The 20,953-nt window shown below is 37.1% G+C and overlaps 2 protein-coding genes across 2 annotated transcripts in view; one reads left to right on the top strand and one right to left on the bottom strand.

The window, feature by feature from the left end:
- The first annotated feature begins 207 nt into the window (after positions 1-207).
- The window catches only part of LOC11424529 (serine/threonine-protein kinase TOUSLED), a 65,177-nt gene continuing 44,431 nt past the window's right edge, over positions 208-20,953 (top strand). Inside the window, exons 1-9 of the mRNA XM_024785007.2 lie at positions 208-234; positions 6,529-6,615; positions 6,864-7,049; positions 7,170-7,220; positions 7,761-7,868; positions 8,770-8,814; positions 9,089-9,201; positions 9,284-9,350; positions 9,700-9,766. Coding sequence (XP_024640775.1) covers positions 208-234; positions 6,529-6,615; positions 6,864-7,049; positions 7,170-7,220; positions 7,761-7,868; positions 8,770-8,814; positions 9,089-9,201; positions 9,284-9,350; positions 9,700-9,766 — 751 coding nt within the window. The remainder of the gene's footprint in view (positions 235-6,528; positions 6,616-6,863; positions 7,050-7,169; positions 7,221-7,760; positions 7,869-8,769; positions 8,815-9,088; positions 9,202-9,283; positions 9,351-9,699; positions 9,767-20,953) is intronic.
- LOC120580542 (uncharacterized) lies at positions 11,781-14,016 on the bottom strand. Its single transcript, XM_039834330.1, has 6 exons — positions 13,882-14,016; positions 13,314-13,736; positions 13,102-13,228; positions 12,720-13,010; positions 12,497-12,598; positions 11,781-12,396 (listed from the first exon to the last, which is right to left on the bottom strand). Exons 2-6 carry the CDS (start codon positions 13,727-13,729, stop codon positions 11,899-11,901), a joined length of 1,434 nt encoding a protein of 477 aa, XP_039690264.1. The 5' UTR covers positions 13,730-13,736; positions 13,882-14,016; the 3' UTR covers positions 11,781-11,898.

The following is a 20,953-nucleotide window of genomic DNA, read 5'->3' on the forward strand; positions in this document are numbered from 1 at the left end:
GTATCAAAATTAGAAAAACATCTCCAAATATATATTTCGTTAGTTGGTTTGATTCTTTGAAGTGTCGTTTGTTAATAAGTTAAGTCCTTGAATGTGTTGTCCACTATGAAGCTCGAATACGTAGTGCGGGTGGGAGGTGTGATATATGATACAAATGCGTGATTTTTTTTTTTTTTTTTTAAATTTAGAATATGATACGAGCTAGATATGTTAACAAGTGATTCTGATGATGATGTAAGTTTTATCCCTTTTTATCTGCGAGATAGGTTTGGTACTTTGAGTGTATGCATTTATGAGGTCTCTTTTTGTTATATTTGTTGCTCAGTTGCTTGTAGTGATAGAGATTTTCAACGCTGATCTAGTAGCTTTTTGTAGCAATTTTTGTTTGTTTCGTTTTGTTGGTTGACTGATTGTTTATTGAGTAAATAGCCATCTGGGTCCATGAATGTGTTGGGCGTTTTACACCGTCCTTGAATTTTCAAAATTACAATTGCAAAAAATCCTCAAATATATCTTTCGTTTGGCGTTTTGATCCTCAAACGTGTCTTTTGTTTGTGAATATGGTCGTTGAATGTATCGAACATTAATCGAGAGTTGAGACACATTTATGGATGTTTATATAAATTTGATACAGTCAAGGACTTTAGCGATACGGTCTCGCTCATTTGAGAACCAAAATGACTGTTTACTCTTTGTTTATCCTCATTATTTATCTGTTTATGGTTTTTGTTGAATTTGGCTTCAAATTTGTGGTCTGGAAGAACAGAGTAATCGTGACACGATTTGGTAATCGTGACACGATCTGAGATGCCGTGAGCCAAGTTTTGATGGAGGCAAATCGTGGCACGATCTTGGGAAATTGTGACACGATCTAGAAACTTGCTGGTTAAGTATCTCTGATAAGGACTGGTTAACCAGAGGACCGTTGCAGATCGTGACACGATCTAGGGAAATCATGGCACGATTTCTTCAGGGCAGGACTAGTATATATTGTGTTCTTGTGCTTTTTTGAAGAGAACCTTAAGATGGCTTAAGAGAGAAAACTTGGAGATCAAAGAGGGGATCCTATGGGGTGTGTTCCTTTGATGTGAGTGTTTCTTAGGTTGGGAAAACATTGTAATCACCTTGGGATTTTGGGTTCATAGTGTGAGAGTGGGAAAATACCAAAGGGTAGTTCTAGGGTTTGTTCATGTGTAAAGCTTGATAAGCTAGATACTTGTAACCTTTTGTAACACTTTCACATATTGGATTGGAGAGCTGCTCTCTCCCCCAGATTAGGCCACATTGGCTGAACTGGGTCAACAATCTTGCTCGGTGTTTTGTTCTTTCCATTTACCGTTTATCTTGTTTATGCTTGTTAGCTCTTAGTGTGGTTTTGCTATACACAAGTCATAGGCTGTTTTGTTGTTGTTAGCTTGGAGGCCATTTGCTCTCATAGATTATCACTATCACTTGCTCCACACATCTTTGGTTTATTATCATTGGTGTGAAGATTTGATTAGTTGAACCGGATTCACAACAATTGGCGCCCACCGTGGGGCATAGGCGTGATTGATAGTTGGTATCATGGGGTCAAAGTGGGACATCGAGAAGTTCACCGGAAGTAATGATTTCGGGTTATGGAAGGTTAAGATGGAAGCGGTTTTGACTTAACAAAAATGTGTAGAAGCATTGAAGGGTGAAGCGGCGATGCCGGCAACCTTGACACAAGAGGAGAAGCGTGAGATGGTAGACAAGGCAAAGAGTGCTATTGTCTTATGTCTCGGAGATAAGGTCTTAAGGGATGTCGCGAGAGAAGCTACCGCGACATCGATGTGGGCGAAGTTGGAGTCATTGTATATGACGAAATCTTTGGCTCATAGGCAACTCTTGAAGCAACAACTCTATTCATTCAAGATGGTGGAGTCTAAATCGATCTCGGAGCAACTAACGGAGTTTAACAAGATTCTTGATGATTTGGCCAACATTGAAGTTAACATGGAAGATGAGGATAAGGCTTTGTTGTTACTTTGTTCATTACCAAAGTCCTTTGAGCATTTCAAGGATACCATCCTTTATGGTAAGGAGGGCACTACTACTTTGGAGGAGGTCCAAGCGGCTTTGAGAACCAAAGAATTGACCAAGTTCAAGGACATGAGGGTTGATGAAGGTAGTGAAGGCTTGAATGTTACAAGAGGGAGGAATGAGCATAGAGGAAAAGGCAAAGGGAAATCAAGATCCAAGTCTAGGTCCAAGGGCTTTGACAAATCAAAGTATAAATGCTTTCTTTGTCACAAGCAAGGTCATTTCAAGAAAGATTGTCCGGATAAGGGGGGCGAAGGTGGTCCCTCGGTTCAAGTTGCGGAGGCTTCAAATGAAGAAGGTTATGAGAGTGCGGGTGCACTAGTGGTAACAAGTTGGGAACCAGAGAAGAGTTGGGTTTTGGACTCGGGATGCTCTTATCACATGATTCCTAGAATGGAATATTTTGAGACTTTGATTCTAAAAGAAGGAGGAATTGTTCGACTCGGAAATAACAAAGCTTGCAAAGTCCAAGGCATGGGCAACGTTCGTCTAAAGATGTTTGATGGCCGTGAATTCCTTTTAAGGGATGTGAGGTTTGTTCCCGAACTTAAGCGAAATTTAATTTCCATAAGCATGTTTGATAATCTAGGTTATTGCACTAGAATAGAGCATGGGGTTTGTAAAATTTCGCATGGTGCATTGATTACTATTAAGGGGTCTAGAATGAATGGTTTATACATTTTAGATGGTTCCATAGTAATTGGTAATGCATCGGTAGCTAGTGTTGCATCTCATAATAATTCTGAATTGTGGCATTTGAGATTGGGGCATGTTAGTGAGAGGGGTTTAGTTGAACTAGCTAAACATTGGACAAGCTAGAATTTTGTGAACATTGCATACTAGGCAAACAACATAGGGTGAAGTTTGGGAGTGGCATGCATCATTCTAGTAGACCTTTTGAGTATGTGCATTCGGATCTTTGGGCTCCTTCTAAGACTCCTACTCATGGGGGAGGTTCCTATTTTCTTTCTATCATTGATGATTATTCTAGGAGAGTGTGGGTCTTTGTTTTGAAAAACAAAAGTGATACCTTTGAAAAGTTCAAAGAATGGCACACTCTCATAGAAAATCAAATGGGAACTAAACTAAAAGGTTTGAGAACTGACAATGGCCTGGAGTTTGTTTCAGAGCAGTTTAATGAGTTTTGCAGGTTGAAAGGAATCAAGAGGCATAGAACCGTACCAAGAACACCTCAACAAAATGGTCTTGCGGAACGCATGAATAGGACTCTTTTGGAGCGTGTGAGGTGTATGATTCTAGGAGCTGGGTTACCTAAGAGTTTCTGGGGTGAAGCCGTGACAACAGCTGCTTATTTGATCAATAGATGTCCATCAACGGGGATAGACTTCAAGACACTTATGGAGGTATGGAGTGGGAAACCGGTGGATTACTCCTCTTTGAAGGTTTTCGGAGCTTTGGCATATGCGCATATCAAGCAAGACAAGCTTGAGCCTAGAGCTTTGAAATGTGTCTTCATTGGTTATCCGGAAGGTGTGAAGGGGTACAAGTTGTGGAAATTGGAATCTAGTGGAGGATCAAGAGTCGTGATAAGTAGGGATGTTACCTTTGATGAGACCCGGATGGGGATGAAGTGTAAAGACCTAGAGACTCAAGTACCGGAAACTATGGTGGAGAAAACTCAGTTTGAGGTGGAGCTTCCAAATGAAGAAGAAGAAGATGAAGCTTCGATATCGGATACAAGTGGAACTCAACCGGTGGTGGATCCTAAGTATCTATTGGCAAGAGATAGAGAAAGAAGGACCATTACGGCTCCTAAGAGATTCGGTTATGCGGACTTGGTGTGTTTTGCTCTAAATGCGGCGGAAGATGTGCAAGACTCGGAGCCTAGAAACTTCAAGGAGGCATTTGAGAGCAAAGAGAGCAAGTATTGGTTGAAGGCGGTGAATGAAGAAATGGATTCATTGGAAAGGAACCAAACTTGGAAACTTGTGAAGCTACCTAATCACCAAAGGGTAGTTGGATGCAAGTGGATCTTCAAGAAAAAGGATGGCATTCCGGGTGTTGAAGGTCCAAGGTATAAAGCAAGACTTGTGGCAAAGGGTTTCACTCAAGTGGAGGGGATCGACTACAACGAGATCTTTTCACCGGTGGTGAAGCATTGTTCCATAAGGATACTTATGGCTATTGTGAATTAATTCAATCTTGAGTTGGAACAAATGGATGTGAAGACCGCTTTCTTACATGGTGACCTTGAAGAGACAATCTACATGGAGCAACCAGAAGGTTTTGTGGAGGACAAGTCTAAGGCGTGTCTTTTGAAGAAATCTTTGTATGGGTTGAAGCAAAGCCCTAGGCAATGGTATCGTCGGTTTGATGAGTTTCTTTTGAAGACCGGTTTTGTGAGAAGCGGATATGATTCTTGTGTGTACATGTTGAAGAAGAGTGAGAAAGTCATTCTCTATCTTCTTTTATATGTGGATGACATCTTGATGGCGAACTCTAGCAAGGATGAGATTATGAAGCTCAAGGAGAGGTTAAATGGTGAATTTGAGATGAAAGATCTTGGTCCGGCAAAGAGAGTCCTTGGGATTGATATCAAGAGGAATCGTGACAAAGGCGAACTTTTCTTATCTCAACTTGGTTATTTGAAGAAGGTGGTGGAGCGGTTTAGAATGTCAAACTCTAAAACCGTGAGCACTCCCTTGGGTCACCACACAAAGTTGTCCATACAACAATGTCCTCAATCCGAGGATGAGAAGCAATTGATGGAAGGTACTCCCTATGCAAGTGGGGTTGGAAGCATCATGTATGGAATGGTTTGTAGTAGGCCGGACTTGGCTTATGCAGTTAGCATTGTGAGTCGGTTTATGGCAAATCCGGGAATTGTGCATTGGCAAGCTTTGAAGTGGGTTTTGAGGTATTTGAATGGGTCGTTGAAGGGCGGTTTGAAGTACACAAGGGCAGCTCAAGATGAAGACGCTTTGGAGGGGTATGTTGATGCGGATTATGCGGGCAACGTGGACACTAGAAAATCCTTGTCGGGTTTTGTGTTTACTCTTTATGGCACGACGATTAGTTGGAAGGCAAATCAACAATCCGTGGTGGCATTATCTACAACTCAAGCGGAGTACATTGCACTTGTTGAAGGTGTGAAGGAGGCCATATGGTTGAAAGGGATGATTGGTGAGTTAGGAATTACTCAAGAATGTGTGAAGATACATTGTGATAGTCAAAGTGCCATTCACTTGGAAAATCATCAAGTGTATCATGAAAGGACAAAGCACATTGACATTCGCCTGCACTTTGTCAGAGACATGATTGAAACAAAAGAGATTGTGGTTGAGAAAGTGGCATCGGAGGAGAATCCGGCGGATGTGTTCACCAAGTCATTGCCTCGATCAAGATTCAAGCATTGCTTGGACTTGATCAAGTTTGTCGAAGAGTAATTCCCTTTTGGAGAGAGCAGCATGGTGGTTGATGGTTAAATTGACATCACCACCAAATTAGAAGTCAAGGTGGAGAAATGTTGAATTTGGCTTCAAATTTGTGGTCTGGAAGAACAGAGTAATCGTGACACGATTTGATAATCGTGACACGATCTGAGATGCCGTGAGCCAAGTTTTGATGGAGGCAAATCGTGGCACGATCTTGGGAAATCGTGACACGATCCAGAAACTTGCTGGTTAAGTATCTCTGATAAGGACTGGTTAACCTGGGGACCGTTGCAGATCGTGACATGATCTAGGGAAATCGTGGCACGATTTCTTCAGGGCAGGACTAGTATATATTGTGTTCTTGTGCTTTTTTGAAGAGAACCTTAAGATGGCTTAAGAGAGAAAACTTGGAGATCAAAGAGGGGATCCTATGGGGTGTGTTCCTTTGATGTGAGTGTTTCTTAGGTTGGGAAAACATTGTAATCACCTTGGGATTTTGGGTTCATAGTGTGAGAGTGGGAAAATACCAAAGGGTAGTTCTAGGGTTTGTTCATGTGTAAAGCTTGATAAGCTAGATACTTGTAACCTTTTGTAACACTTTCACATATTGGATTGGAGAGCTGCTCTCTCCCCCAGATTAGGCCACATTGGCTGAACTGGGTCAACAATCTTGCTCGGTGTTTTGTTCTTTCCATTTACCGTTTATCTTGTTTATGCTTGTTAGCTCTTAGTGTGGTTTTGCTATACACAAGTCATAGGCTGTTTTGTTGTTGTTAGCTTGGAGGCCATTTGCTCTCATAGATTATCACTATCACTTGCTCCACACATCTTTGGTTTATTATCATTGGTGTGAAGGTTTGATTAGTTGAACCGGATTCACAACAGTTTTTGATATTATAAACGCATGCGGTATTTTTGTGTTTTCATTGTTGGTGTTATTTTGTTGACAAGATAATTTATTTTGAGTATTTTATTGTTGATTATCTGGAAAATGTAAATGGTCGAATGTGTTCTTTTGATGGACTAAATTGATAGATAGCCCTTATCTTCATTTTTCTTTCTATTCCAGAATGGTGCGGATTTCTTGATTCAAGCCAACACACGTAAGCGCTTAAAACCGCACGATGATAACGATGATGTTTTTGAACGTGCTGAGGTTTGTTTTTATATGGTGGCTCTATATACTCTTTGCTATAGTAGTAATAGAATAGCCGTGTCTCATTGAAAATACGACAATGCGTCAGATAAATTGCTTGTGCTTGGCTTACTTCTAAATACTATATGTAGTTGCCATCTTCTGTTACTAGTATTTTGATGACTTCAACAATTGTAAGAAGTGGTATTCTGTCTCAATTTGGTGTCGTAGTTGTTTCCATTCCAACTGAATAACTATCACTATATCAGGTTGTTACTGAAGGAAGACAAACTAGTTTGGAGACAAAAAATAATGTTGATGCAAATAGAAAGAAATCTGGTCGTGGAAGAGGGAGTTCTGGTTCAAGCAGAGGCCGTGGTTCCAAATCTAATGATCAGACCAGAACACAAATTTCTTCTTCAACAGTTTCGGCTTCAAATGGTCAGAATGAGAATGTATGTCGTAAAGTTACTTCCCATCAAATATTTGGTTCTTTAAGCAATAAATTTTATGGATTGATCATTTATGTCACACTCCTTGATTGTTCGTTACAGAACTCATATTTTTGTTTGCAGGATGGTAGACTCAAAGATCCGTTTCGTAATGATAATGGTGCTTCATTAGAGGTATATGTAGAAGAATGGGTGGCTTTATATTTTTGTTTTTATATTTTTGAGTTCCACGTGCAAGTTTTAAGGCAAGTAGAAGAATGGGTGGCTTTATATGTACTCCCTCCGTCCCAAATTATAAGCAAAAAAAAAATCACACTTATTAAGAAAACTAAAACATAAGAATTTGGAGTATAGTTTTTTGTGTTTTTTTTTGGAAAAAGTTTTATAGGAAGATGTAAAAACAATTTTCATTAGCTATTGTTTATGGAAAAAATGAAAGACAGAGAAAATTGAATGTAATTTGCATTTAATTTTATGAGAATAAACAAAAAAAATCATGGAAAAGATAAAAGTTTGTCTTTTTTGCTTATATTTTGGGACGAAGAAAATGTGTTTTTTTTGCTTATATTATGGGACGGATGGAGTATATGATTAGAATTATGATATTATCTCTTTAAATTGTCCCTTTCCCCAACATATCTCAATGACATTGCTGGTACTTTAACTTCATTAACTTTCATTTTCTTATTTTATTTCATCTTTGTATTAAATTAGGAGGAGATTGCATCTTTACGTGCAAAAGTTGTTGTGTTGGAGGAAGACTTACGTAAAGCAAAGCAAGAAGCCTCTCAGCATCAGAATATTTGTCCACAGTTAGAAAAGGTATATGAATAAGGGTGCGTTTGTTTCAGCTTTAAAAAAAAAATAGATTTTATGTTAAAAGAATCTAGAGATTTTAAAAAAAATTTAAAGTTAATTTTGTTTGTTTACTACCCATAAAAATCCATTTTTTCTAAAAAATGAGTTTTAACTTGTACATGTGTTACCTCCTTGTTGTTGAAAAAAATAGATTTTGAGAAAAGCTAATCCTAATAGCTTTTCATTTTATGATCAAAATAGATGTTTTTGATAAAATGATTTTTCTAAAAATCCTAAACAAACACTTAAAAATGAAAAAAGTGATTTTTTTAAAGGAAAAAATAGATTTTTTTTGGAAAAAATCCAAAACAGATGCACTCTAATTGTCCTATTGCAACAAGAGATGTGAATCAGAAGGATGTTTTCTGAATCTTGAATTGTATCAAATGATAAGATATCATGACAATTGATAAATAGTTTCAAAAACATACACCTATAAATGAAAGAAAATAATTACAATAGAATTTTCGCCCAAATTTTACTCAATGGAACTTAATTTGTCACTAATAATGAGTCATACACGGCATATATAATTCTCAGATTCAACAAAATTTAAGGCCCAAACTAAAAAATGACAATAATTTACACTGTATTTCTTATAGAAGGTGCAACTGGGCAGTTGGTATTGTAACTCATATTCCAAACCAAGTCCGTTCTACGACCTGACAAAAATGGCAGTGAAACAACCGAACTGTGTTATTCAAACTGCATTCTTTTGATACCATTTGCTAATTGAATTTATAGTGAACTGTAATTATGCTTTTATGAATTGTAAATACGTATTAAAGGTAATAGAATTGACGGTGTTGAAATTAATGTGATGGTTTTCTGTTCTTCTTCTAATGTTTGATTTTGGCACATGTAGGAACTGAAGGAATTGAAAGATCTTGAGGAGCAAATGAAACCTAAGGTTTGATTATTTTCATCTTTTAATTGTGGTTAAACTTTTCCTTCTCGATTCTCTCAAGACACAAAACTCCTATTGGTATACATGTTATTTAAAATATAATGAAGTGGTGGATTCAATTGTGCATGCACACGAATCTTCTATAACAAAGATGAACTAGAAATTTTAAAGAGGTTATCGTTCTCTTACTCCAAAATAAGTTAAGGAGCATTGCACGTGTCACTTATAAAAATTAAGTTAAGCCGGCATATTAACATCCAGTCCTTGAATTTTGTAGAGAACAAAAATAATATCCGATTTGCTGATATCAGTTTCAAAGGCTGAGAGACAAGAAGCAAGACTAAAAGTACGACAGGACTCATTGAGACTCGGAAATGTTGGTGTAATCAGGTATAGGTAGAGCATTGTGACAAATACCTTTTTATAATATTTTTATTTAGGTTTTCTTATTGGTTTATTATATGAATTTTAGAGCTGGAACTGTCTTATCTGAGACCTGGGAAGATGGTCAGGCGTTAAAGGATCTGAATGCCCAGCTTGTATGTCTAACCTCTTTCTTTCCCTTCATATTTATTTATTGAATTTATTATGCACCAATGGTATTTGTAAGTATGATCGTAGATGTCTTACCCTCTTTGGGACAATTTCTTCATAATATATTGGGATTCAAGATGAGATTCCTATTCAAAATACAATTTTAAGGATGGTGTCTTCGAACTTCTACTTGTTTTCCTTTCCGGTACTATTAGGCATTAGCTTGTGGTATATTTTGTGAATGTTTCTATAACTTTTCTGTGGTGGTTTTTTTATTTTCAATTGGAGCCATTGCATATATCAGTAGTTTGCATTAGTAATAACATGAATTACTTTATCTCTTGATTTTTACATAAACAACTACTCGAAACAAAGGAGGCAATTGAGCGCCAGCGCAAGTTATTCAAGAAAAAACAATCTGGTACCACTCAGTTTCCTTTTTTCTGTTAACACTTGTCTTCCTGAACTTGGGGAAGAAGGGTTAAGTGGACTGAACGAGTAACTGTCCTTTTCCGCTTTTCCTTTCCCTTTCCCTTCATTCGTAGTTTGTACCAATTGTCATTATAACCAACATATACCTTGGATCATAATAAACCAGAACACTATGTAATTTGTTTGCATCTTATAACACGCCGTTACCCAAAATCATTTAAATGACAATCAAATTCCACGTAATTCCACAAACGGGCATGCTACACTACATTTCAAAAATTCTTAAATAGAAAATAAAACTATTTAATTCAACATCTTTCATAACTTCAAAAATCATGCAGCGGAATATTTGCATCTCAAATAACAACGACAACGGTTAAAGTCTCCAAGCAATATCTTGGCATTAAGCCTAATCAACCAACAAAGGGCCACATCATCAAGTTCCAAAAATTGATACATAGGAAGGAAAACAACAATAAAACTAATAATAATTCTCATCCCACGTATCAGAGCCCTAGACACGACTCTTGAGCCACCACCGACTACTCAGGATCACCTGCAAGTTACCCATAGGAAGGGCAACATTTTCAAGCAGAAGGGGTGAGATTCACAACAATAAAATATAGATATTAAAATCTTCAATTGAATCTAACACCCTATAACATCAAATACATCATCTTGTAAATATAAGCATATAATTTCACAAGCAACAACAACATCATCAAAATCCACTCATCACAATATGTATATAAATGTATATATTCATCAACAACATCATCATCATCAATGTGGCAACTACAACCAACAACTAAGACTCATGCATGACATGATAACACCACTAAGACTCCTCAAAATATGCAATTATGCATGTGGTACCAGACAGGACCGAAGCCCTCACCGCTTTTGAATGGTTAAAGCATTCATCAGGACCGAAGCCCTCACCGTTGTGAACAACTAGTGCTCCAGAACATGAGTCATCTCCGCTGTTTATGCATATGCAATGGACCTACTTGTGTATATCTACATACAACTTGACCATGCATACATACTCCATATGACTCCAATTATACAACATGTATGGTTCAATAAATAAATCATACAACACAGCCATCAGCAACATCAACAACCAGCAATCCAACAATCCGGAATAATGCACAATTTAATATAACTATGCTCAAAACAACAACATCAATCACTACCATTCATGCAAGCAAATTCAGCACTCAAAATCTGGGTAGCTCGCTATGGCGAGTTCACAAAGTTGGTTGCTCGCCACGGCGAGTTCAAGGCGAACTCGAAGCGAGTGAAAAGTAGGTGCTCTTGGAAATTTGACATTTTTCTCACTCAAACCTCAATTCTAAGCTCCCTATTCATCTTTTCACTACAAGAAACATTGCCTTTTGCCAGGGGCAAAATCCCTGTCAAAAGGACAAAATCCCTGGCAAACGGGACATTTGTGAGGGAAAAAACGAGGGGCAGATGGCCTGGCAAAAGCGCTCATCGCAAACACTTTGCCAGGGGCTACACCCCTGGCAGAAAAACAAGGGGCTGAACCCCTGGCAAAACGCAACGCTTTCTCCCAGGCAGAACCCCTGGCATGTTCCCTCACTTTCGTCTGCAGCTTTCCTGCACCACTGACTACGACTGACACCTCTGCGGCGGCTCTGACTGAAGTGACAGCAGCAAAAAACGAGGGACAAAGCGAGGGGTTTAACCCCTGGCAAATGTCCTTATTTTTTTTTTTAAAAAATCATTTTTATGAAAACGATTTTTTTTATTAATTAATAAAATATATTTAAATTAATTTAAAAATCAATTTTTTTTTTTAAAAATTGTTTTTGTAATACAATTAAATGGTTAAAAAATCAATTTAATTAAAAAATATATATTTAAAAAATTAATTTTTTTTTTAAAACACAATTAAATGCATATAGATAAAGTTTAATCACAGAAACACTAATAAGTCTAATTAAAATGCATGAAATAGAAAGTGTACTTAATAATATTACAAACCGTGCAGGAAAATAAATATTGTGCCGGGAAGCATGGAAAACCTCCCAAAATCATACAAACCATAACATAATAGTAAAGAAAACACACAACAAGCATCATAATTAAGCATCAATCATCCATCTCGAGGTCGTCATCATCATCCTCTTCGCCCTCACCATACACTTCATAGGGGTCATCCGCATCATCATCACACACTGGAGGAGCCCTCACACTCTCTCGGCTTCCACTCTGCTGCCCAACACCTTGCTCTTGCCTAAATGTGTCCAACTGAGAGTCTAGGAATTCTCGTTGCTTCCTAACCACCTCATGGATCAGGTCCTGTTGGGTTTGCATATGGGCAGCAAGCTGTTCTTGAGTCAACCTAGTGATCAGATCCCGCATTTCTGGAGTGAGCTCAGGTTGCCGAGAAGAGCCCTCCCCAGCATTAAGGGTCAACTTTAGAGTGGTAGCAACACCCTTGCGGAAGTTTCCAGCTAAGTTTCCTGCACCGTACAATCGCCCCTTCTTCTTCTCACCAGCAACTTTCGTCCATGCACGAAGTGTGAGAGCTTCATCAACAGAGCATCCACGGGAGAGCGCCTCCGATAGCTGACGATCATACTCCTCCTAAAATAAATAAGAATAAAATAGTTAAAGATAAATAAACATTAAAAAAAAATTATAATCACTAATAAAATTAATTAAAATACACTTATGTAACAATTACCTGGCATATCTTGGAGCGATCATCAACATACTGGCCTGATCGATATGTGTGGGTCTTCTTGTGGAGCTCATTTATGTATGGCTCCCTACCCAGCTTCTTTGCCTAATTGACAAGAAACACAATTATTAAGTAGTTAGTAAAACATTAAACTATATTTAACCACAAAATATTTAAAAACATACATTCTATAAAATTAATTAACAGAGTTATTATTTTTAATTACCAGTCGACGGGCATGCTCTGCTGTGCTTATGCAGCCTCCCGTGTGGATGCATCCCCCTTTCTCTGATGCTCTGTTCTTCTTTGCCTTCTCTGATTTCGCCTTAAACTCTGGACTCCCCCAATAGTCCACCAACTGCCTCATAAGTGGCTCCCCGATCCAGTAGGGCCTCTTTCCAGCAGTCTCGTGACGAAGTCGGACATGTCGCAACATGTCGGAGAGGCGGGCAGAAGCTCTAATGTGAAAGTTCCTCCTTATCTGAGCATAGTACCTGGGGTTCCAGGTACACTTCATCTGCATATTTGTTAACATATTTTAGGAAATTAGTAAATTATAACATATGTGCAGATAAGTTAAAATATATTATGATAAGTATTAATGTAACCTCAAAAAGACCAAACCATGCATCCTTTTCATCATCTGGGATATCACCATAAGTCTTCCAAAATCCATGAAACCTTCCCTGGATGATGTCTCTAATGGCACTGGCGGCTGGCTTGCAGGGCATGAAACTACAAACAATGAAAACTCATATAGTTAAACATTACATAAATTTATAACAATATACATATTGAACAAAAATACATAAAGACTTACGAGTTCCCGCTAGGCACAATGATGTAACGCTCTTGTTCATCTTGCGGATAATCTGCCATCTCCTCATCATCATCATCAGCACCCTGTTGGGGTTGGGGTTGGGGTTGTTGATGTTGGGGTGGTGGGGGTTGTTGATGTTGAGGGATTATAAAGCTGGTCTGCCCATGAGGAAATGTTGGTGGAGGAGGCAACTGGTAACCTGTAGGGAGGATAAAACCAACAGGTGCAACAACACCAGACCCTCCAGCGGGTGCAGCAGCACTAGCTTGGGATGACCCAGTCGATCCCTGGCTAGAAGAAGAGGGTGGTCTGGGAAAGGGAGTCAATGTGGCAAGTGTGGCTGGATCCGCAATGTGTGTTGTGAACCGCCTCCTGGGGTCCTTGCTCTTGCCTTTCTCTTTTTGTTTCGGAGGCATTGTGAATCTGTTAAATAACAAAAAAAGCGATATTGTAAAGGACTCAAATATATATACATCATTAAACAAGCGATATCTTCATTCAAACTCAAATGTATTCAAGATTACAATAAATTCAAATTCAATCATTACAAGGGTGGATAACAATATACTTCAAGTGTTGTTATCAGACGCATAGTTATATTCATCTACATCACCATCATCAACTTGATTGTCTTGCTGGTCCCCTTCATTATTATCATCAACAACGTCTTCATTCTCATCTTCAACTTCATCACGCATCTCCAAAATAGAAAGATCAACCTGATCCCCTTCAACGTGAGAGTCTTGCCAACTTGTCACTTGATCTACTTCAATTATCTCATTTACATGTGTCATATCATCGGCTTGGTAAGCAACTTCTTCGTTTGGTTCTCCAGTCTCAATGCGGCCCCTCGGTTTTGTTTTGATTGCAACAGACCAACCTCGTTTGCGTGGTAGAGTTGGGGGATAAGGAACATAGTACACTTGCCTAACATTGTGTGCCATGATAAACGGGTCATATTCTTTATATTTTTTGTCGACTCGAATATCAACAGTGTTGCATAATTTATTAATTTTAGTCCATCTAGGCGAGGGATCAAACCAGTCACAATAAAACAACACAACTTTATTGTCATTATATGAAAGCTCATAAATGTGTTTGATCACGCCATAGAAATCATCTTCACCTCCATCTGTAACTCCTTTTACATAAACACCACTATTAATAGTCTTTTTTCCTTCCGTCCAAGAGTGGGTATGAAATTTATATCCATTCACGAAGTAGGTGTGAAATTCATTGGCACATTGTAAAGGACCCTGAGATAATTGCCGTAAACGGATGACTTCATCAGTTGGCTCGGCATTATACACTCTTTGTTTAAACCAAGCTGGAAAATATTCATGTATAGAACCAGCTGTCGATCCTTCACCAAACTCCGCATAAAGAGCAATAAATTCCCTAAAAAGCAATAAATTCAATACGATGTTGTTAACCGCGTTAAAACTTATTGTTATATGGACTAGTAAAAATGGGTAGGAATAAATTTACTTACTCAAGGTATGGTTTAACTTCCGCACAATTAATCAAAACATGAACATGAGCAGACCGCATCTCTTTCTGATCTACCATCCAATATTGAAGCACCTTGCCCGCGTGTCGACCATGAAGATTGAATACGGATAAGGTTGACGGATCCCGAACATCGTTAACCTCAACTTCATTTCTTGTATTTGATGGAGTAAGTAGACGATCAACGAAATAATGGCCGATGAAGTATGTGGTTTCCTTGGCGGTGTAAATAGCAACAATTGATCCTTCCACTTTGGCCAGATTTTTAAATGCTCGTTTTGAGTCACCCATGAATCTTTCAAAAGGGTACATCCACCTATATTGAACAGGTCCGCCAAGTATAGCTTCATATGCCAGATGCACAGGAAGATGTTCCATAGAGTCAAAGAAACCTGGTGGAAAAATTTGCTCCAACTGACAGATAATGATTGGCATATTATTCTCCATTTTCTCAAGTTCATCAACTCTCAAGGTTGAAGCGCACAAATTTTTAAAAAATTGACTAATCTCAATAAGTGGATCTAGCACATGTTTGGGCAATGAACTAAATGCAATTGGGATAAAGTTCTCCATGAAAATGTGAGAGTCATGACTTTTCATCCCATGCAACCTTCCCGTGTTGACATCGGCACACCTGCCTATGTTAGAAGAATATCCATCGGGCATTCTCAAATCCTTCAACCATTGACACACTAATTTTGCTTCTTGGGCAGATAGGCTGTAGTTGGCTTTCGGTTTCAACAACTTCCCATTCGGTTGAGGTTTCAACTCCAAATCCTTTCTTTTGCAATATATTTGTAAGTCTTTTCTAGCCTTCTCAGTGTCTTTTGTTTTTCCTTTGACATCCATCACTGTGTTAAATATGTTGTCAAAGACATTCTTCTCAATGTGCATTACATCAAGATTATGTCTGAGCAAGTTATCTTTCCAATATGGGAGGTCCCAAAATATACTCCTTTTAGTCCAGTGATGGTCTACTCCGTATCTTGGTATTGGGACAGCTCGACCATAATCAGTGACTTTTGGATAATCACAAACTCTTGTCCACACTTCTTCTGATGTAATCTTAGGTGGAGGACCAACAAAAACTCTCTCATCCTTCTTGAAACCATTCTTAAGTCTTCTAAACGGGTGATTATGAGGCAAGAACGGATGATGACAGTCAAACCACGAACTCTTCCCTCCACTTTCCAAAGTAAATGCCTTTGTATTTTCCATACAATGTGGACATGCAAATCTACCATGAGTACTCCAACCGGACAACATGCCATAAGCGGGAAAATCATTAATGGTCCACATCAAAGCTGCTCTCAACTTGAAATTTTGTTTTCTAGAAATATCATATGTCAATTCTCCAGCCCACAACCTCTTCAAATCATCAATTAAAGGTTGTAGAAACACGTCTATGCCTGCTTTAGGGTTATCTGGTCCTGGTACAATACAACTCAAAAACAAGTATGGTTTTGTCATGCACATTTCAGGAGGGAGATTATACGGGGTTACAATGATTGGCCAACAAGAATATGGTTTTGCCGAGGATTGGACATATGGCTGAAAACCGTCAGAGCATAATCCAAGTCTCACATTCCGTGGATCTGCTGCAAAATCAGGATGTACTCGATCAAAGTGTTTCCATGCTTCACCGTCAGAAGGATGTCGCATCACTCCGGGAATTCCATTTGAATGATGCCACGTCATTTGACTAGCAGTTTTCATCGATGCAAACAGTCTTTGTAATCTTGGTATTATCGGCAAGTAAAACATTGACTTAACCGCAACTCGTTTCTGCTTGCTAATACCGTACCTCGGGCTTTGACAAAATTTACATTCCTCCAATGCTCCATCATTTATCCCAAACTCATTGTCATAAAACAACATGCATCCATTTCTACAACAATCAATCTTTTTAACTGATACTCCCAACTTCATCACCAACCTCTTCGCAGCATGATAATTCATTGGCAGATTATCTTTGAACGGAGTCACGGCCTTCAACATCTTCGTAATATCATCCATACCATCATCAGGATTAAGATAATTCGACTTATGAGATAAAAGCCACACACACATAGATAGCTTAGAGTGCGAAGACCCTTCATACAAAGGTGTATTACTTTCACTCAACAATCGGTAAAATCTTTGCGCCTTCTCATTCGGGGGTTGTTCCTCTTCATCATCTTCAACATCTTCACCGTAAGACAATTCCACCCCTAAAGCATCCGCAACCATATCATCCATCATGTTGAATTGTTCTGTGTTGACATCTTCATTGTATTCCACATTTGTTTCCACATTTGTTCCACCATGGCTAGTAGAAGCTTGTGCATTGACCCCTACCCCAAAATTCTGAAACATTTCACCATTATATGTCCAAACCCAATAATTAGGCATAAAACCAACTTTTTTTAGGTGTTTCTTCACATCTCCAGGATCGGTAATTATATGTCTGCACCTACATTTTAGACACGGACATCTAATTCCTCCCTCATCTCTACATATTTCTTGCTCCCATGCCCATGAAATAAATCCGTCAACTCCTTCGACAAATTGCGGTTTTAGTCCAGTTCTTCTCGGAAACGTCCTATCGTACATCCAACGACGATAATATTCATAATACTCCATCTTCTACACGTTCCGCAACTTCATTGACATATTCCACGTCGTCAAAAATAAATTATTACTCGACGGAGATAACTAACATTACGCGCAAAAAAAAAATCCCGCTCAAACAATAAAATATAAGTTTACGCGCAAACAAATTAAATTTTTAACTCGCAAATTAAACATATAATAATTAATTATTAAATAATTGTAACATAGTTTTAATTTTCATCGATAAACAACTTTCTTGTACTATACTATTTTTGAGTCCCTCCTTTTTAAACAATATGCATTATTATATTATATTGTTTTATTTTATAAAAATAATAATTATAACATTTTAGACACGGAAATCAAACATATTTTAATTTATTAAAAAAAATTACATTTTAACAAAGTTTTAATTTTTTTTAAAAAAAACTGATTTTTAATACACTATTTTAATAAATCGTTTTCCAAGAACTTTTTAGTGTAGTATTTTTTATGTAGTATTTTTATTTTCCTACGCTTTAATTAGTTTTAATTTATGAAAATAATAATTATAACATAATTATAATTTCAATATAAAAACAGATTTTTAAATATATAAACATATTTTAATTTCATAAAAAACAGCATTAGGTTTAAAAATCTGTTTTTATAATTTAAAAACTGGTTTTTATATGGTATTAACTAAACTAAATTATATTTATAAAAACCAGTTATTAAAATTTAAAAAAAAAATATTTTTAATAACAGATTTAGTTTAACAAACAATTTTACTTTTAAAACAATATTCCCTTATTTTGTTATTTTAAAACAGTACCGAAAGGTACACTTGCTAAAATTAATTAAATTGGTCCTATTTTTCTTTCTTACAATTAAATAAGTTTATTATTAAAAGAAAAAACAGAATATAAGCAATAAGTGTTTGACCATATTTTTTTTAACATTCTACTACAACATACATATATATTACATTTTATAAAAAAAAAAAAAAAAAAAGACAGCATGCATATATTTCATTTTATCACAATAAAAACAACATGCATATATTTCATTTCATCACAAAAAATAAACATGCATATATATATATATATATATATATATATATATATATATATATATATATATATATATATTTCATTTTATCACAACAAATAAAAAAACATGCATACATTTCATTTTTTCACAAAAAAAGCATGGATATATTTCTCAAATTCGAATAAATAAACCAACAATATTCATGCATAATAATATATATGAAGAAAAAAAAATATTACATGATTATATTAAATATTTTAGATTTTCGGAAAAAAAAAATACCAAACAGTCATCATATATTTTTACAACATATCATCAAAATGTATAATTTTTAGGCCAAAAAAATTACCAAACAGTCAGCATATATTGTTATGAGGAAAAAAAATCACTAACTTGTTGAAGCTTTATTACACTAGAAGATCTCCAATGCAATCCAAAAACAACAACAGTTGAAGCAATAGCTGACCACAGGAGGCAGATAAGTAACACAACTGCAAATAACATAGAAAATAAATAAGATTAATAGGTGTTAAAAATTAATATCATGATAAAACATATAAGAAATGAAGTATTTTTTACCAAAGAAATGAAGTTTGATGAAAGTGTTGAGTTTTAAGAGAAGAAAATGTTCTATCTTGCTTCCCTGAGACCGGTGCAACTCTTATATAGGGAGGGGAAAAAGCCACGGCTTCTGCGACGGCCTGCCCCCTGGCTTATCTGGTCAAATCCTACCTAGCTAGGCGCAACAATAGGGCACATAACGGCTTGCAAAAAGCCAGGGATATGTGCAATTTCCGAGGGGTTCTGCCCCTGGCAAGCCTGCAGCACATCACCTTTCCCAGGCCCTTGTCAAGTCAACAGAAAAAGCAGCAGGAATCTATGGAAACGCGTACATCCGAGGGGCTTTCCCTCGCATAAGCCCTCGGTTATTTCTGACATTGCAGAAATTGCACCAGCTTTTGAAATTTCAATCTGGCGCCTAAAAATATGCCACGGCTTTTGACAAAAAACGAGGGGCAAAGTCCCTGGCTTTTTTGCCAGCGGTTGTCCCTGGCAAATTTGCCAGGGGTTTCAAACCTTGACAAAATCCCTGGCAAAACGCAATGTTTCTTGTAGTGTTTTAACCTAAAACTTGTTCCATTCATCATTAAAATCATTTAGGTACATTAAATCATCCCCAAAACATCTTATAACAACAATTTGAAAATCAAGTTTTGAACTGGCTTGCTCGCCATGGCGAGTTGGTCTTCTCGCGAGGCGAGCCATGCTGTTGTTCACTAGCGAGGCGAGACATGAATGCTCGCGAGGCGAGCGATGAACATCAGTACGGGCAGAAAACAGGTTTTTTCCAAAAATCCCATTTTTCTTCCATTCACTCCACAAATTGGTTTACAGATGTGAGTTAACTTACTGTATGCACTCAGAACCTATTTCTAACATCAGAATCACAATCTCAACCCCAAAATCATCATTTCATCATAAAACCCCAAAATCCCAATTCACTCCAAAACTCTGTTAAACTCAAATTCAGAAATTAAAATCTATACTACTTGAGTAAACCTCACCCTTACCTTAGAAATTGCAGAAAATGCACAGCATAAATGGTTCTTGGCTCTAACTTGCTCTTCTCTCCCTTTTCTCCTAACTGGACAGTTTTCACGTACAGAGTTTTCTAACTTCTCTTTTCCTAACTTCCCATTACTTAACTCCCCTTTATTTTCATTTAACTCCCTTTAATTCTATTAAATATTAAATAACTCCCCAAACTCCAAAATAATTATTATTTCTCACTTATTCTAATTATTATTAAAATAAACCGTATAATAATATAAACACACCACATAAATCACCAAAAATCATATATATATATATATATATATATTAGACTCCACATAATCCAAAAATAAATAGCACAACGATTGGAGTGTTACACATCTACTTTTAATAGCCTTCACTATTTACTTATTTGTCATACCCCAATTTTTGACCCAAGATACCACTTACACGTGTCATTTAAACTCCGACCGGTCTCAGCCTTTCGAGCAAAAAATTCGGCAGGGAGGTATTTTAAAATACCTCATAGTTGGTTCCGAGTCGGGCCCTCTTCTCTCAATTTTCAATTTTCATCTAATTTCCATCTTTTATCAACTTTAAATCCATCTTAAATTTTTATCTTTTTATCTCATTTTGATTCACTTCTATCTTTTATTTTATTTTATCTTTATTATTATTATTTTCCAATTTGGTCCGATAATATCCAATTTACAGCCTGTCAGCTTCCTCTCCAAGCCACAACAGCCTGTCATGTTTCCTCCCCAAGCAACAAAATTTTGCTCATTTCAAGCTCTATAAATACAACACGCAAGCAGCACACAGAGAGGGGGGCCCAACAAACAAAAAAAACATTCCACGGCCACAACACAACACACAAGACAACAATTTTCATTCTTTTTTCGATCCCAAACCAGCAACCAACAGAGAACAATTTTCCTCCCATTTTTTCTTAC

The sequence above is a fragment of the Medicago truncatula genome, chromosome 5, assembly GCF_003473485.1.
Source record: "Medicago truncatula cultivar Jemalong A17 chromosome 5, MtrunA17r5.0-ANR, whole genome shotgun sequence".
NCBI lineage: Eukaryota > Viridiplantae > Streptophyta > Magnoliopsida > Fabales > Fabaceae > Medicago > Medicago truncatula.